The following is a 17,084-nucleotide window of genomic DNA, read 5'->3' on the forward strand; positions in this document are numbered from 1 at the left end:
AGCTCATGCAGCTCAATATAAACAAAAACAACCCAATTAAACAATGGTGGAACATTTAGATAGCTAATTCTCCAAAGAAGACATACTGATGCCCAAAAATCACATGAAAAGATACTCCAACATTACTAATTACTAGAAAATTATAAATCAAATGAGCTATCACCTCACATTAGTCAGAATGCCATCATCAAAAAGTATCCAAACATTTCATGGCTGTTCCTCTCACTGCATGGAGTCTTAGGTGGTGGGATCATCATATATCTAAGCTGACATGTCTTCCCTCAGGGCACCATGAGGATGGCTTGGCTGTTTTCTAGTGCCTTCTGATTTTTGTGGAGTCACACAGTTTAAGAAAAAAATCTATAAACAATAAATGCTGGAGGGGATATGGAGAAAAGAACCCCCCTGTGGAGAAGGCAATGGCAAGCCACTCCAGTACTCTTGCCTAGAAAATCCCATGGATGGAGGAGCCTGGTAGGCTGCAGTCCGTGGGGTCGCTATGGGTCGGACATGACTGAGCGACTTCACTTTCACACACTGGAGAAAGAAATGGCAACCCACTCCAGTGTTCTTGCCTGGAGAATCCCAGGGACGGGGAGCCTGGTGGGCTTCCGTCTATGGGATCACACAGAGTCGGACACGACTGAAGTGACTTAGCAGCAGCAGCAGCATTAGCAGCAACACTGTGAGTATGTAAATTGGTACAGCCTCTATGCAGAACAGTACAGAGGTTCCTTAAAAACCTAAAAACAGAACTACCATATGACTCAGCAATCCCGCTAGTAGGCATTTGCCTGGAAAAAACCATAATTCAGAAAGATACATGCATCTCAATGTTCACTGCCACACTATTTACAACAGTCAGAACATGGAAAACTAAATGTCCATGGACAGAGGAATGGATAAAGATGTGGTATATACAGACAATGAAATATTACTCAGCCATAAAAAAGGAACAAGGGCTTCCCTGGTGGCTCAGAGGTTAAAGCGTCTGCCTCCAATGCGGGAGACCCGGGTTCGATCCCTGGGTCGGGAAGATCCCCTGGAGAAGGAAATGGTAACCCACTCCAGTATTCTTGCCTGGAGAATCCCATGGACGGAGAAGCCTGGTAGGCTACAGTCCACGGGGTCACAAAGAGTCGGACATGACTGAGCAACTGAACGGAATGGATAAAAAAGGAACAAAAGAATGCCATTTGCAGCAACACTGATGGACCCAGAGATGGACATATTGAGTGAAATCAGACACAGAAATAAAATATCATATGGTATCACTTGTATGTAGAATACAAAAAAAGGGTACAAAAGAATCTAATTCACAAAACTGAAGCAGTCACAGATGTAGAGAACAGACTTACACCTAGGGAATAAGGAAGGGGACAGATAAATTGGGAGGTTGGGGATGAGAGACACATTTCTGTTTATAAAATAGATACCTGAGAAGAACCTGCTATACAGCACAGGGAATGCTACTCCATACTCTGTAATGGCCGAAATGGGAAAAGAATCTTAAAGAGTGGGCACATGTATAACTGATTCACTTTGCTGCACACCTGAGAGTAACACAACATTGTAAATCAAATACACTTCAGTAAAAGAGAGAGAGAGAGACTATGGGTCTTAACTACACCAAAGAGGGGAACGGAGGAAAAGCATGGAGGTTGAGTCAGATTACAAAATGTTCCCCAAAACCCAAATAAAAAGCATTTAACTGAATCATTTGTTGAGCAGTATGCACTTTTAAGAAACTAGGGAGACAGCAATATAAGTAATCCACTGGGAGGGTAAAGGAGAATGTGATTACTCCATCTTATATCAACTTAACTAATTTTTAGTTTCTATTATCTGTTTCCCTACTCCAGAATAGAAGGTGTGTGAAGGCAATCATTTATTTGCTTGCCTACAGTAACTTCAGTGCCTAGTCCACGGTTGTTGAATAAATATGACCTGGGGTATTTTTCTGAAGAAAAACAGGATGGCTAACTATTTTGAAGTCACAGACCACTTGGGTTGGAAGAGATTTCTTGGATATTAAGATTCTTTCCTCCTGCAGATCAGAAGACAGAGAAACACATTTTTATCTAGTGAGGAAAGAGTCTGGATCCCAAGCTTCTATTTTTCCTTCAAAAGTTAGGATCCTGTCAGGCAGAGACATAGATGACAAGCAAAATCAAAGACAGACAAAGGAAACAAAACACACAGATATTTTTAAGTACAGTTTATCCAGGAAATAAAATTATTAATTTAGAAGGAAGAAAACTGTGTATGTAGTGGGAGAAGAGAAGGGGAAAATATAAGTACGACACAACCCTTTACTGTGGCCCAGTCAAGGGAGGGAAGCTTTATGAAGAGCTCAGTGGAACTCTGAAGAATGGAAGGAATATGCATAAGCAGGAAGGAAGGGGAGGAAGAAGCAAGTACACAGAGTGATGCAGAAGCTCCACATTGTCTCAGGGTGGAGAGTCTGTATCAGCTGTACACAGACACATAAGCAAAGAGCCAGATTATGGAAAGCCTAAAAAACTTGAACTACCGCACAATTGCACTCATCTCACATGCTAGTAAAGTCATGCTCAAAATTCTCCAAGTCAGTCTTCAGCAATATGTGAACCGTGAACTCCCAGATGTTCAAGCAGGTTTTAGAAAAGGCAGAGGCACCAGAGATCAAATTGCCAACATCCGCTGGATCATGGAGAAAGCAAGAGAGTTCCAGAAGAGCATCTATTTCTGCTTCGTTGACTATGCCAAAGCCTTTGACTGTGTGGATCACAATAAACTGTGGAAAATTCTGAAAGAGATGGGAATCCCAGACCACCTGACCTGCCTCTTGAGAAACCTGTATGCAGGTCAGGAAGCAACAGTCAGAACTGTACATGGAACAGACTGGTTCCAAATAGGAAAAGGAGCGCGTCAAGGCTGTTTATTGTCACCTTGCTTATTTAACTTATATGTAGAGTACATCATGAGGAAAGCTGGGCTGGAAGAAGTACAAGCTGGAATCAAGATTGCTGGGAGAAATATCAATAATCTCAGATATGCAGATGACACTACCCTTATAGCAGAAAGTGAAGAGGAACTCAAAAGCCTCTTGATGAAAGTGAAAGAGGAGAGTGAAAAGGTTGGCTTGAAGCGCAACATTCAGAAAACAAAGATCATGGCATCTGGTCCCATCACTTCATGGGAAATAGATGGGGAAACAGTGGAAACAGTGTCAGACTTTATTTTTTTGGGCTCCAAAATCACTGCAGATGCTGATTGCAGCCATGAAATTAAAAGACGCTTACTCCTTGGAAGGAAAGTTATGATCAACCTTGATAATATATTAAAAAGCAGAGACATTACTTTGCCAACCAAGGTCCGTCTAGTCAAGGCTATGGTTTTTCCCGTGGTCATGTATGGATGTGAGAGTTGGACTGTGAAGAAAGCTGATCGCCGAAGAACTGATGCTTTTGAACTGTGGTGTTGGAGAAGACTCTTGAGAGTCCCTTGTACCGCAAGGAGATCCAAACAGTCCATTCTAAGGGAGATCGATCCTGGGTGTTCATTGGAGGGACTGATGCTGAAGCTGAAACTGCAATACTTTGGCCACCTCAGGCGACGAGTTGACTCACTGGAAAAGACTCTGATGCTGGGAAAGGTTGAGGGTGGGAGGAGAAGGGGACAACCGAGAATGAGATGGTTGGATGGCATCACCGACTCTGTGGACATGAATTTGAGTGAACTCCGGAAGTTGGTGATGGACAGGGAGGCCTGGCATGCTGTGATTCATGGGGTCGCAGAGAGTCGGACACGACTGAGCGACTGAACTGAACTGAAAAAACTTGCGAAATAGAGTAACAGTAACAGGGAGATATTTAAGACTCTTGGGTACAAATGAGTCCAAATGGATAGTTCTTAAATTTAAGATGTATTTTAAATTTATTCTTTGTTCCCCAAATATATCAGTTATAAAGCTTCCTGATGATTCCATGCCAGCAACAAAGAAAGGCTGTGCATGTATAAATATCTGTGTGTGCGTGTGTGCTAAGATGCTTCAGTCATGTCGGACTCTTTGAGACCCTATGGACTGTAGCCCATTAGACTCCTCTGTCCATGGGATTGTCATGCCCCCCTCCAGGGGATCTTTCTGACCCAGATATCAAACTCATGTCTCATGTCTCCTGTGTTGGCAGACAGGTTCTTTACCACTAGTGTCACCCATGGGGCACCACGGGCTACAGTCCATGGGCTTGCAAAGAGTAGACCAGGCTTCTCTGTCGATGCAATTCTCCAGGCAAGAATACTAGAGTTGCCATTCCCTTTCCCAAGGGATCTTCCTGACCCAGGAATCGAATACATATATAAATATCTATCTATATATACATTAGATTATTAAGCTAAGAGAATTGTATTTACTATAATTTGCTAAGAAAATATTTTCTTCTTTAGCTCAAAAGAGTAGGAGTTTTACAGTTATCACATATTAAGTAAACTGAAGAACTTTTTTTGCTTAACCTTGGAAAATTATATAGAGTTATTTGATAAATTGATGAAGTATTAGCAATTCAGATGATAGAATAAAATGTACAATCAATTGCATAAAGTTCCAGAAACACTTTATTTAAAAATGGAGTTGTAAATGCATAACAAAATAACATAAGTAATAAAGGTAACAAAAATAAATAAGGAGAATAATGTATTCATACAAAATAAAAATAACATAGTAAAAGGCCAAATGTTTGTAATTGAACAAAACTGTGTAAACACTTAAATGATAATGTAAGTAGAATAGATGCTAATATTTTCCTAAACAAATCCTTACCTTCTACTTCCATGTTGATATCATCAGTACCCAAACATTAAACAAAGATGAAGGGTGGTGATTAATTTTTTCTACTCTTTCTTCAAATGGATCAACCCTGTTTTAACATTTCATTTATTCCTTCAAAGCAACTGTATCTTTCCATTCATGCTCTTTAAAACCATTTTTTCAGTCTTCCTTTATTAGACAGAATGGGGAATTTAGCTTTACAAGGAGAACAGTTCATTTGCTTTTTTTTTTAATTTAAAGAAAAATAATGAGATCCATTATATAACAGACTTTTGTTTCTATGTCTCTAAAAACAGGTTTTTTGTTCCTTTTTTTTTTTTTCATCTTTATTAACTGGTCCAACAGTACAGGATTTTAAAAAATCCTGTAAACTTTTGAATTCAACAGTTGCTGCTGCTAAGTCACTTCAGTCGTGTCCGACTCTGTGTGATCCCATAGACGGAAGCCCACCAGGCTCCCCCGTCCCTGGGATTCTCCAGGCAAGAACACTGGAGTGGGTTGCCATTTCCTTCTCCAATGTGTGAAAGTGAAAAGTGAAAGTAAAGTTGCTCAGTCGTGTCCGACCCTTAGCGACCCCATGGACTGCAGCCTACCAGGCTGCTCCATCCACGGGATTTTCTAGGCAAGAGTACTGGAGTGGCTTGCCATTGAATTCAACAGTTACTTTCTTAAAATAAATGTAGTACAGGATTATTGCCAAAATATTAAAGAATATTTCATGAAATTTGCAAAAGTTGCAGCTTTAATCTTTATAAACTGATGGGATCAAGGGTTTCAAAAATCCAGGTCTACTAATAATATTTAACTGAATTAAGAATTACCCAAAATTATAGTGTTCTGGAAACATAAAGATAATTACTTTCTTTTTAAACTTATCCAAATGTGAACTTACTGAAAAGAGAGAAAAAACAAGTTAATAGAAGATACTTTTCATAAGCTTCCTGTTTAGCACAGGCCCGAAGCCTTGGTCGTCATCTTGTAGGGTCCTTATAAATGTGTACGACTGAGACAGGATTTACTATTGGGTCCTACGGGGAAACACACAGAAGCAGTTCATCGCTTGGGAGTAAAACTATCTACTAATCTTATGACTACCGGTTCTCCAAGTTTCCTAATGCCCAAAATTTTAATCTCATGATCATTTCAAGGGAAAAATTCTTTCAACTGTCACATATAAACTTGGTAACACAGGACCTGTATACGTGTTCTTAGTTTTAAAAATAGACTCCACCTATAACCTATCTGCCTAGTTTAATCCTTCTACTTATCATTTGCCCTAAAATGAGACAAAATCTTACTTTCACTAAAAAAAAAAAAAAAAAAAAAGGGAAAAAAGTGCCAAATTGATCTTTTTGAAAGTGGAGTAAAACACTGTGGGGTTAAAACAAATACAATTATCAATCTCCTATATACAAAAAATGATGGTTAGTCCTTATTGATATATAGATAGGTCCACCTACCACTCCCAGCAAATCTTAGTGCAAACATAATAGTTCATTTCCATAAACCCTAAGACAATTTACGCAGCAACGAAGTTATATAAATCACATATATGTTGGAAAATTTTAGAACACAAGAAGGACTGTTCTGAAAGGTCAGTTTTGACTGTGGAGAGCAATATGTCATTGTATCCAATGGTAATGAATACTAATATAAATCCTATTATTAAGAAGCAAATATAAGTGTTTAACAAATCTGTACAGACGAAGAGCAAGTCCATTTCAGGGAGCAGCTTGGCACAGGAGACATGGGGGTCAGAAAGGTTGGGTATTTAGTTTGCTTGTAGGTCACAGCGTGGCTTAAAGAAAAAAAAACAAAGATCTATGAAGGGAAAAGATGCAATTATCTAATTCAATTTGAAAATCATAAAAATCACAAAATGTGAAACTTTCACAATCTAATTTTTCCTCTATGTGCATCAAATGGTCATCTCAATGGTTCGAAAGGATTACTATGGCTCCACGTTATAGATAAAAAATAAATAAATAAAATTAAGAAGACAGAGATAACAAGATTACAGTTGACCAAGCTGTCTTATTTTCGCTAAAAGTCAACACTATGCTGTTTCCAATAATTTTAGTCATTCCACAGGTAATTATTTTAACAAGCAAGAGAAAGTCATTCCTGTACTGTAACGTCCTCCTCTTCCCCATCGGGGTTGAACCTATTGAAATGTATACTGAAATCAGCCTCAGACTCGGCATTCTCAAATTCAGCTGAGACTGCACCAGCAGCAGGATGAAGAACCCTAGCTTCTGGTTGGCAAAGTGTCGGTGTCTGACCCGGGCTGCTGTGGTCATTCACAGGACTGGACTTCTGTTTTGGTGGAGATGGCAAGATAGCACTGGGAAATCCCATGTTGTTCAGAGCCTCCAAAGTCCCATCCGGGTCAATCATAGCATTGATAGCTGAAAGAAAGGAAAGGAATAGAGGGAAAAAGATATAACTATAGATGCAGCTAAATTTGGATATGAATATTGCTTATGATTTGGATAATATTTCAATTACTAATATTTATATGAGCTTTAATTTGGTTAATCCTTCCAATTCTGTATTTAAAACCCCACTTTCAGTAATTCTGGGCCTCATCTATATCGTAGATTATAAAAACCTGAAAGCTTTCTATGGTCCCTTGAGGAGGCTACTTACACAGGCATCTGAACTTGCTGGAAGACTAGGATTTGGAGATGTGGAATTCAGGAAAGGTCTCTTTGAAATATGCTTTAATCATTATAAGAGGATGATGAAAATACTGGTTATGACTGAAAGAAACTACTCCTGGCTTTATTTTTTACTCAGATAATTGGGATTAGTTGCTAAGATGGGGTTCAGAGTAACATGAAAATTGAGGAGGCAAATAGCACACTCTGAAGCTACCATAGCATATTGTCATTCATCCTGGTGAGGATGCTAGGGTATTTGCCATGCACAAGTATATATTTATGGACCACTGAGCCATAAAAATCCTTCATAGCCTAGATATTCATATTCCATGGCAACCCCAGCAGGCCAAACAGACCTTGCATTCTCCATAGCAAGGGCCAGATAAAGACCAGCTTTCAATCCAAAAGATCCTTGAGCAGACAAGGGAAAGTCTTTAGCAGTGATTTTCAACGTGGTATTGGGTAGAGAGTAGAGTTGAGGAAAAGAAGCATCACAGATAGAAGAATTATTTAAGAGATTCTTTTTAAAAGCATCCTCCCTCCTGCCAGCTAACAATCAGGTAAACAAGCCACTTTGCCTCATGGAGGTATACGCTTAGGTGTGCTGAGGCTGAGAAAAGATTCAGAACCACTTAGCCAGGACCAACACATAATGCCTATGATAATTCAAACAAATACTGAGTAAAATTAGCAACCAACTCTGGAATCTGCCTGTTTTACCACTGGGGACTTGTGGGTCAAAATACACATAGGCCTAAGTGCATAATTAAAGATCTGACACCCACCAAAAACAATGTTCCTCTTAAAGCTGAGGAGGCCAACAGTCTCTTTTTCTTCTCTACTCCCTCTTCTGGTCCCTGTGTCCAAGGTGCACTCACTTCTTGTGGTACATCCAAATGATCATTATGACTTATAAAACCATTATTAGTTCATATGGGTTGTACCACAAATATAATTTAAGAATTATCAAATCAAGTAAACAGTGCTAATTGTCAACAAGCATTTTCAGCTGCATATACACATCTTAATATATTATTTTACATATTTTTTATATACTATAATTTATAAATATATATACAAATAATAGATACTATACAGTATAGATATACAATACAATCTATATTGTATATACTATATAGATACAAATAATAGATACTATATAATACTATGAATTATATTTTTAATTATTTATACTTTCTTTTTATGAATAATTTGAATACACAGAACTTTGTATCTTTATTCATACATCATTACACTTAATCAAATAGTGTTCAAATAATTAGTAGTATTTTAGAATTATCACTTAGGATGTACTTGTTCTAAAATTGTTAGCTCTTTATACTTAATCAGTAGTAAATTTACCTTGTAGCTGCTTTTCAACTCTTTTTAGCTCCTGTAAGATAGAAGAAATCTCCTGTAGGGAAAGCAATGACAAGAATTAACTTAATTAAAACATTTTTATCTGATAAGCAACAAACCTTACACTAATTTTATTTGGTGTCCTTAATATTACTGACATGGCCCCAATCTGTAGCAACAGGATATGAAATAATTATGATATTCAGTAAAAAGATTTGAATTTTAAAATTGTTAATAGTGAAGCAGAATTCTTTTCAGTGAGATAGTAATAAAAGATGAAAAGTTAGATAATAATACTGTATATGCAAAGATATATTGATCAATCTTGCAACAACTGTAAAAACTGCTTAAGGATTTTCTATGGAAAATGTACAAACTGCCACCTCAATTTTAGGATGATTTCCTGAATAATAAAAACCTGCACAAATTCTGGAGAAGACAAAGCAATCTGTTAAGTAAACAGAAGTGACTCATGTCAACTTACATTTGAGTTCGCTCTTATTTCAAAATTGCTTATTTATAACATATAATTATTATAAGAACAGGAGTATATTAATAGTAAGAAACATAAAAGGTTCCTCCACACCCTCTAAAACTTTGAAGCAGTCAACACTTTAAAACCCTGTGACAGACAAGAGAAAGCATAAAGTTTCCCAAATTTGTGCTCTTATATCTTCCTTTATAAATGAAATAAATGAACAGTTAAAAAATCAGCATATCATTCCCTGAACATAAAACCTTTTAAAAAATGTTTTAATATTCAAGAAATATTACCATACCATGCTTGAGGTTTTCACAATAGGGACTTCACTTTCAGCTCTTAACTTGCTTTCTATTTCATCCCAATTCCGATCTTTGTCTTTAAATAATATTCTATAAATTAAAAAATAAGCTTTTTACATTTAATATTTTTAAAACATCACATTTTTAATGATAATACAAAAACAATATATCTTTTCAAAACTAAACAAGAATTAAAAATACCACTAAGTGTTACATGAACTGTGAATTAAACACTGAGCCAATATTAACAATAAACTCATTTATGTGAGATATCTGTACTAAAAAAGTAACTGACTAGCTACAAATGGACACATAAAAACGATTTAGTATTTATCTCATTCTTTATTGAGAACCAAATATAAAACAAATGTAGATGACAATATAGCCCCAAAATTTTATCTAATATTTTTATATAACCATCTTTTAACAAAAATACAACTTGTTTCATACAGAACATATGCAGTATAAATATAAGGTAAATTTAAGATGAAAACAGGCTGAATTAAGTATAAGCAATTGAGTCTGTTAGGACCTCTTTAAACAGAAAAAGGCTTCTTAGTAACTGATCGAAGTGTGTATGTAATTTCACAGGTTGAAAATTATAATAGAGTACTTATGCTTCTTTTCTTTAAAAATGCTAATTCATGTTAGTATATTTTACATAATAACCTGTTAAGAGTTAAGAAACTATCTTTTTGACAAAAACAATTGTCAATAAAGATCCAATGCTCAAAATTAATTTCAGGCATCTTATAAAACAAAGTGTCACAAAATTCTGACTTGTCTTTCAAATGTGGTATCTCTCTCTTCAATCTAGAAGACATGATCCAGCAGCTTTAGAGAGTTGTAAATACTAGGTACCTTTTTAGTTTCTATTTGAATTTCTTCTTTGGGCTCGAAATCTAGGTTAACTGCCTTATACAATAACCAATACTGTACAAGAAAGTACAGTAAAAGTATTACTATTCGAAGTTGATCAGTATTTATGTAGTAAAACTAAATTACATTTTTATTTGTATTTCTTCACAATTCAATATGCCAGGTTCAACTTATTTAAAAACATGAAACTCATCAATATCAAGTCAATACCAAATTCATCAATGTCAAATTCCAAGTCTGGAACATCTACAATTACAAATAATCATGCTAAAAAAGGCAACGATGGATCCAGAATCCTAAAAGAGAATACTCTTCTGCTCTACTGTTAAAATTTCTACACCCCAAAGACTAAGTATCCTTTCTAGCTATCTAGGAGCTGTTATCCTAACGACCGTGAAATTAAGGCCTGAGAAATTATTGTGTGCTCTCTAAAAGAGTACTGAAAGCCTTAGGATTGGTGAAAGTAAGAAAAAAATGACTATTTCATGAGTCTGTGCTTAGCCATCCTGAAAACTCACTGAATTTTGCCAGAAGATGGTTACTGAGTACAATGTTAGTGCTTTTTCAAATTGTTAAGCCATACATATATTTCATCTTTGGTAAAAATGCTACCTGAGATTCCTAAATCTCTCACATACACACACACGTCCCTGAAGTTCTAAGCCACTAAAGTGATAAAAAACTTAAAGACAATTTGTAAATACTGTGCTGCAGGTTTATAAAGCCAATTGTAATTTTGGCTTCATGGAGTGAAGTGTAATACTTAAACACTAAGGAAGTAGAAAACTACAGCAAGAAATCAGACCAGATCATAATGGTTAGAAATTAAATGGTTTTGTGCAAAGGTCATTATAGATCTTTCAGAAACAATCAGGGCTTTCAACTGATCTTCATATTACATAATGAATTCAAAAGAGTAGTCAGATTAAACAGCAGCATGAAAATATACAGAATTCCAAAGCTAACTTCATTCAATAATTTAACTATGAAGTTAAAACTCCTTTTTGATAAAGTAGCTTTCGGTAAAAAAGAGTCTTAGGCACATATTGTAAGACCCCCCACAATCTATTCTCTAGCACTGGCCCTCAATCCATGCAAATCAGGGGTTGGAAACTGGGAGTTGACCAATGCAGGGCCACACTGCATACCCTGAGGGGCACTTTCACATGGAATCCAACAAGAATACTGCAAAACAGTTGTATAAATATTTTTAATTGAGTCTATAGCAAGTATTAGAATAACTTACAGGATAGTTTTAGATAGGTCTGGGTAGGCATTTCCGTTTATAACTCCTGGTACAGACCTAAAGACCAGTCATTTCCCAAACTATTCTAGTACTATCTGTGTAAAAGGCTCAGGCCTCTATCCCTTAGATTTTGCTTACCAAAAATTATATCTAGCTTTGAATATTACTTCTTCCACAAAGCCTTCCCTGACAGTCCGGGGTGAAGGTGATCCTTGCTCTGTTCTTACCTCTAACTGGGCACTAATCTATTATGTGCTCTCTTGTACCATAGTTATCTGTATATACACTGTCATTCGTCAACTAGATTGTAAGACCTTAACAGTAGGGAGCATGTTTTATCTTTCTTATTGTCTTCCACAGAGCCTGTCACAGTGCTTCACACATAGCAAAACTCAACACTCAAACTGAAGGCAACAAATTAACATTAAAAAAATATTTATTTTTTATACTTCCTAAATTCTGTCAAATTTCTGAGACAACAAAATCAACCAACTAACCATCAATGTGTTTAATGGTCACAATTTTAATTAAATGTCTAAACTACAAAATTTTTTCTTCGAGAGCAAACTAGGGATGAGTTAATTCAACGCAGACTGAGAAAGATACTCTGTGGTAAGGAATCAACAGAAGAGAATGGTATAAGGCAGGTACTCTATGAAGATCTACTGAATGAATAAATAACTGGATGAAGGCTCAGTTACTGAGGAAAAAAGGCATGTATTTCGGCAGGTAGGATGAAATAATATGGGATTCCCATTTATAGGTAAGGAGGCCTCAAGCTTTTCCTGTTGCTAGGTCACATGACCACATGAGGAGACTTACATGGTGTCTCTATGGATAATACTGGTGTATTAAACAAACCAATCTCCCCAAACCAATGAAACTGGTAACATTTGATAATTAAATCTCAGACCAAGTGCTATTATCAGACACACTGGGTTTTTTCCTCCTTAATTTTATGTTTTCCTAAGTGGCATGTGTACATCCTGAGAGAGAGGCAAGATGATAATAAAATATTAAAACTCTTTACATATATATATACACACACATATATAAAGATAAGCAGTTGATGTATTAACTTTCTATGGCTTTTTAACGATAAAGTCCAAACTCCTTAAACAAGTTCTGCCCAAACTGGTCCTTCCTTGTCTCTCCAATGTCATTTCTCATTATCCTCTAGCCTGCTCACTTCACCTACTTTTTGACTAAGGCCATGTAAAATTTAGGTATATAGGTCATCCTTCAAAATTTACTAGAAAGGAAAGTAACCTGCTTTTATAGAAGCAAGGATGTCTGAGTAATGACACAGTACCTGATCTTTCCAGCTGTTTTATCTATAGACTGTCTTATCTTCTTAGAGAACTGAAAGACGGATGAGAGCAACAGATTATCTCCCATGACCTGAAACATGGAAAGGGAAGAACAGACATTAAAATACTACCTCTGTATCAGATAATCACCAAGAATGGTCACAACTCACTATATTTAGGGGCATTTCATATTTATGCTAATTTTAATAAAACTCGATAAAGGATTTAATTAAGAGTACTGTGTAACTATATTGAGAATGAGAAATAAAAATTAAGAAAGGAATTCTTTTTTGTTAAATAACTTGTCATATTTCCATATTATTTTCATCATATAACTTTCAAAAGACAACCCATGTTATCTAACTTTTAATTACTATCATGATCCTGTCTCTCATGCTTCCAATTCAAATGATCATAACTGGGAGAATATAAGTAACTTAGAACAATAAATTTGTCATCTATTCTTTCAACAAATAAGATGAACAAAGAGATCAAGAAGATTACAATCCTTGTTCTCCACAGTGGGACAGATAAGTTTTTAAAATGTATTCAAAATAGTAAGTTTTTTTTTAAAATGTGGACCACATTTTTAAATAGTCTTTATTGAATTTGTTAAGGCTACTTCTTCTGTTTTATGCTTTGGTTTTTTGGCCATGAGGTATGTGGGATCCTAGCTACCCAACCAGGGATCGAACCCACATTCCCCCTGCATTGGAAGGCGAAGTCTTAACCACTGGACCACTAGGGAAGTCCCCAAGAATAAGTTTTTATGTTAGGGGTTGTTATCATTCCAGCTGAACTTTACGGGCAAAAGCAAAGGTTGGCAAACTTCTGTAAAGGGCAAGAGAGTGAAGACTGGGGCCAATGTGGTCTCTGTTACAACTACTCACCTCTCTCACTATAGCAAGAGAGGCTATATTATAGCAGAAGGAGCTGCAGCTGATAAAACTCTATTTACAAAACCAGGTGGGAGGCTGAATTTAGTCTGCATCCTAAGACTAGATTTGGGTTCCAAAATCAGTTCCATCTATTGTCAGTATCAGTGGTGAAAGTAAAGTCCAATGCAGTAAAGAACAAAACCCCATAGGAATTTGGAATGTTAGGTCCATGAATCAATGTAAATTGGACGTGGTTAAACAGGAGATGGCAAGAGTGAATATCTAAATCTTAGCAATCAGTGAACTAATATGGATGAGAATGGGCATATTTAATTCAGATGATCATTAAATCTACTACTGTGGGCAAGAATCCCTTAGAAGAAATGGAGTAGCGCTCAAAGTCAGCAAGAGTCTGAAATGCAGTATTTGGGTGCAATCTCAAAAATGACAGAATAATCTCAGTTCATTTCCAAGGCAAACCATTCAGCATCACAGTAATACAAGCCTACACCCCAACCACTAACGCTGAAGAAGCTGAAGAGTTCTATGAAGACCTATAAGATCTTCTAGAACTAACGTCCTTTTCATCATAGCTGACTGGTATGCAAAAGTAGGAAGTTAAGAGATATCTAGAATACAAGCAAGTTTGGCCTTGGAGTACAAAATGAAGCAGGGCAAAAGTCAACAGAGTTTTGTCAAAAGAACACATTGGTCACAGCAAACACCTTCTTCCAACAACACAAGAAATGTCTCTACACAAGAACATTATCAAATGGTCAGTACTGAAAACGGACTGATTATATTCTTTGCAGCAAATGATGGAGAAGCTCTATACAGTCAGCAAAAACAAGACTTGGAGCTGACTGTGGCTCAGATCATGAACTCCTTACTGCAAAATTCAGGCTTAAAGAAACTAGGGAAAACCATTAGGCCTTTCAGGTATTACCTAAATCAAATCTCTTATGATTATACAGTGGAGGTGAAACATAGATTCAAGGGATTAGATTTGGTAAATAGAGTGCCTGAAGAACTATCTACCAGATGGAGGTTAGTAACATTGTACAGGAAGTAATGACCAAAACCATCACAAAGAAAAAGAAATACAAGGCCAAGTGGTTGTCTGAGGAGTCTTTACAAATAGTAGAGGAAAGGAAAGAAGCAAAAGGTAAGGGAGAAAGGGAGAGATACACCCAACTGAATGCAGAGTTCCAGAGATTAGCAGGGAAAGATAAGAAGGCCTTCTTAAATGAACAATGTAAAGAAATAGAGGAAAACAAAAGACTGGGAAATATTGGAGATGGCTTCAAGAAAACTAGAGATATCAAGGGAACATTTCATGCAAGGATGGGCATGATAAAGGACAGACATAGAAAGAATCTAAGAGAAGCAGAAGTGATAAAGAAGCGGCAAGGACACACAGAAGAACTATACAAAAAAGGTCTTAAGACTGGAATAACCGGGATGCGGTGGTCACTCACCTAGAAGCCAAACATCCTGGAGTGTGAAGTCGAGTGGGCCTTAGGAAGCATTAATATGAACAAAGCTAGTGGAGAAAATGGAATTTCTGCTGAGCTATTTAAAATCCTAAAAGATGATGTTTTTAAAGTGCTGCACTCAATATGTCAGCAAATTTGTAAAATTCCTTAGTGGCCACAGGACTGGAAAAGGTCAGTTTTCATTCCAATCCCAAAGAAGGGCTATGCCAAAGGATGTTCAAATTACTGTACAATTGCACTCATTTCACATGCAGGCAAGGTTATAATCAAAATCCTTCAAGCTAGGCTTCAGCAGTACATAAACCAAGAAGTTCTAGATGGACAAGCTTCATTTAGAAGAGGCAAAGGAACCAGAGATCAAATTGCCAACATCCGCTGGATCATAAGGAAAATAAGGGGATTTCAGAAAAACATTTACTTTTGCTTCATTGACTATCCTAAAACCTTTGACTGTGTGGATCACAACAAACTGTGGAAAATTCTTAAAGACATGGAATACCAGACCACCTTACCTGTCTCCTGAGAAAACTGTATGCAGGTCAAGAAGCAACAGCTAGAACCAGACATGGAACAATAGACTGGTTCCAAATTGGGAAAAGGAGTACAACAAGGATGTATGTTGTCACCCTGCTTATTTAACTTACATGCAGAGTACATCATGAGAAATGATGGGCTGGATGAATCATAAGCTAGAATTAAGAGCGCCGGGAGAAATATAAACAACCTCAGATATGCAGATGATACCACCCTTATGGCAGAAAGCGAAGTGGAACTAAGGAGCCTTTTGATGAAGGTGAAAGAGGAGTGAAAAAGCTGGCTTAAAACTCAACATTCAAAAAACTAAGTTCATGGCATCGGGTCTCAACACTTTGTGGTAAATAGGTGGGGAAAAATGAAACTGACATTTTATTTTCTTGGGCTCCAAAATTAGTGCAGCCATAAATTAAAAGACTTTTGTTCCTTGGAAGGAAAGCTATGAAAAACTGAGTGTATTAAAAAGCAGAGACATCACTTTGTTGACAAAGGTGCATACGGTCAAAGTTATGGTTTTTCTAATAGTCATGTTTGGAAGTGAGATTAGGACCATAAAGAAGGCTGCACACCAATGAATTGATGCTTTCAAACTGTGGTGCTCAAGAAGACTCTTGAGAATCCCTTGGATTGCAATAAGATCAACCCAGAAGGCAATGGCAAGCCACTCCAGTACTCTTGCCTAGAAAATCCCATGGATGGAGGAGCCTGGTAGGCTGCAGTCCGTGGGGTCGCTAAAGGTCGGACACAATTGAGCGACTTCACTTTCACTTTTCACTTTCCACTTTCACACATGGGAAAAGGAAATGGCAACCCACTCCAGTGTTCTTGCCTGGAGAATCCCAGGGACAGGGGAGCCTGGTGGGCTTCCGTCTATGGGGTCACACAGAGTCGGACACAACTGAAGTGACTTAGCAGCAGCAGCAGCAGCAGCAGCAGCAGCAGTCAATCCTAAAGGAGATCAACCCTGAATACCCATTGAAAGGACTGATGCTGAAGCTCCAATACTTTGGCCACCTGATGCAAAGAGCTGACTCACTGGAAAAGACCCTGATGATGGGAAAGACTGAGGGCAGGAGAAGAAGGGGGCAACAGAGGATGAGATGGTTGGATGGCTTTATCAACTCAA

At 37.2% G+C, this 17,084-nt stretch overlaps 1 protein-coding gene and 1 non-coding gene across 14 annotated transcripts in view; one reads left to right on the top strand and one right to left on the bottom strand.

Moving 5' to 3' along the window:
• Positions 1 to 207: 207 nt before the first annotated feature.
• Positions 208 to 348, top strand: LOC129551820 (small nucleolar RNA SNORA79). The gene has a single exon (XR_008685138.1). It is a non-coding gene; the product is annotated as a small nucleolar RNA SNORA79 (small nucleolar RNA).
• Positions 349 to 6,005: 5,657 nt separating this feature from the next.
• Positions 6,006 to 17,084, bottom strand: part of CEP170 (centrosomal protein 170) — a 137,078-nt gene continuing 125,999 nt past the window's right edge. For 12 of the 13 annotated variants that reach the window (XM_088845495.1, XM_055419716.2, XM_055419715.2 and 9 more), the window contains 4 exons: positions 13,053 to 13,141; positions 9,612 to 9,705; positions 8,836 to 8,887; positions 6,006 to 7,218 (listed from right to left, as the gene is read on the bottom strand). In XM_088845495.1, coding sequence (XP_088701621.1) covers positions 6,929 to 7,218; positions 8,836 to 8,887; positions 9,612 to 9,705; positions 13,053 to 13,141 — 525 coding nt within the window. In that variant the 3' untranslated portion in view covers positions 6,006 to 6,928. The remainder of the gene's footprint in view (positions 7,219 to 8,835; positions 8,888 to 9,611; positions 9,706 to 13,052; positions 13,142 to 17,084) is intronic. The other variant, XM_055419711.2, reaches the window with a different exon arrangement.

Source organism: Moschus berezovskii, chromosome 17, assembly GCF_049115385.1.
Source record: "Moschus berezovskii isolate FMDL1 chromosome 17, NW_MosBer_1.0, whole genome shotgun sequence".
NCBI classification, from domain to species: domain Eukaryota; kingdom Metazoa; phylum Chordata; class Mammalia; order Artiodactyla; family Moschidae; genus Moschus; species Moschus berezovskii.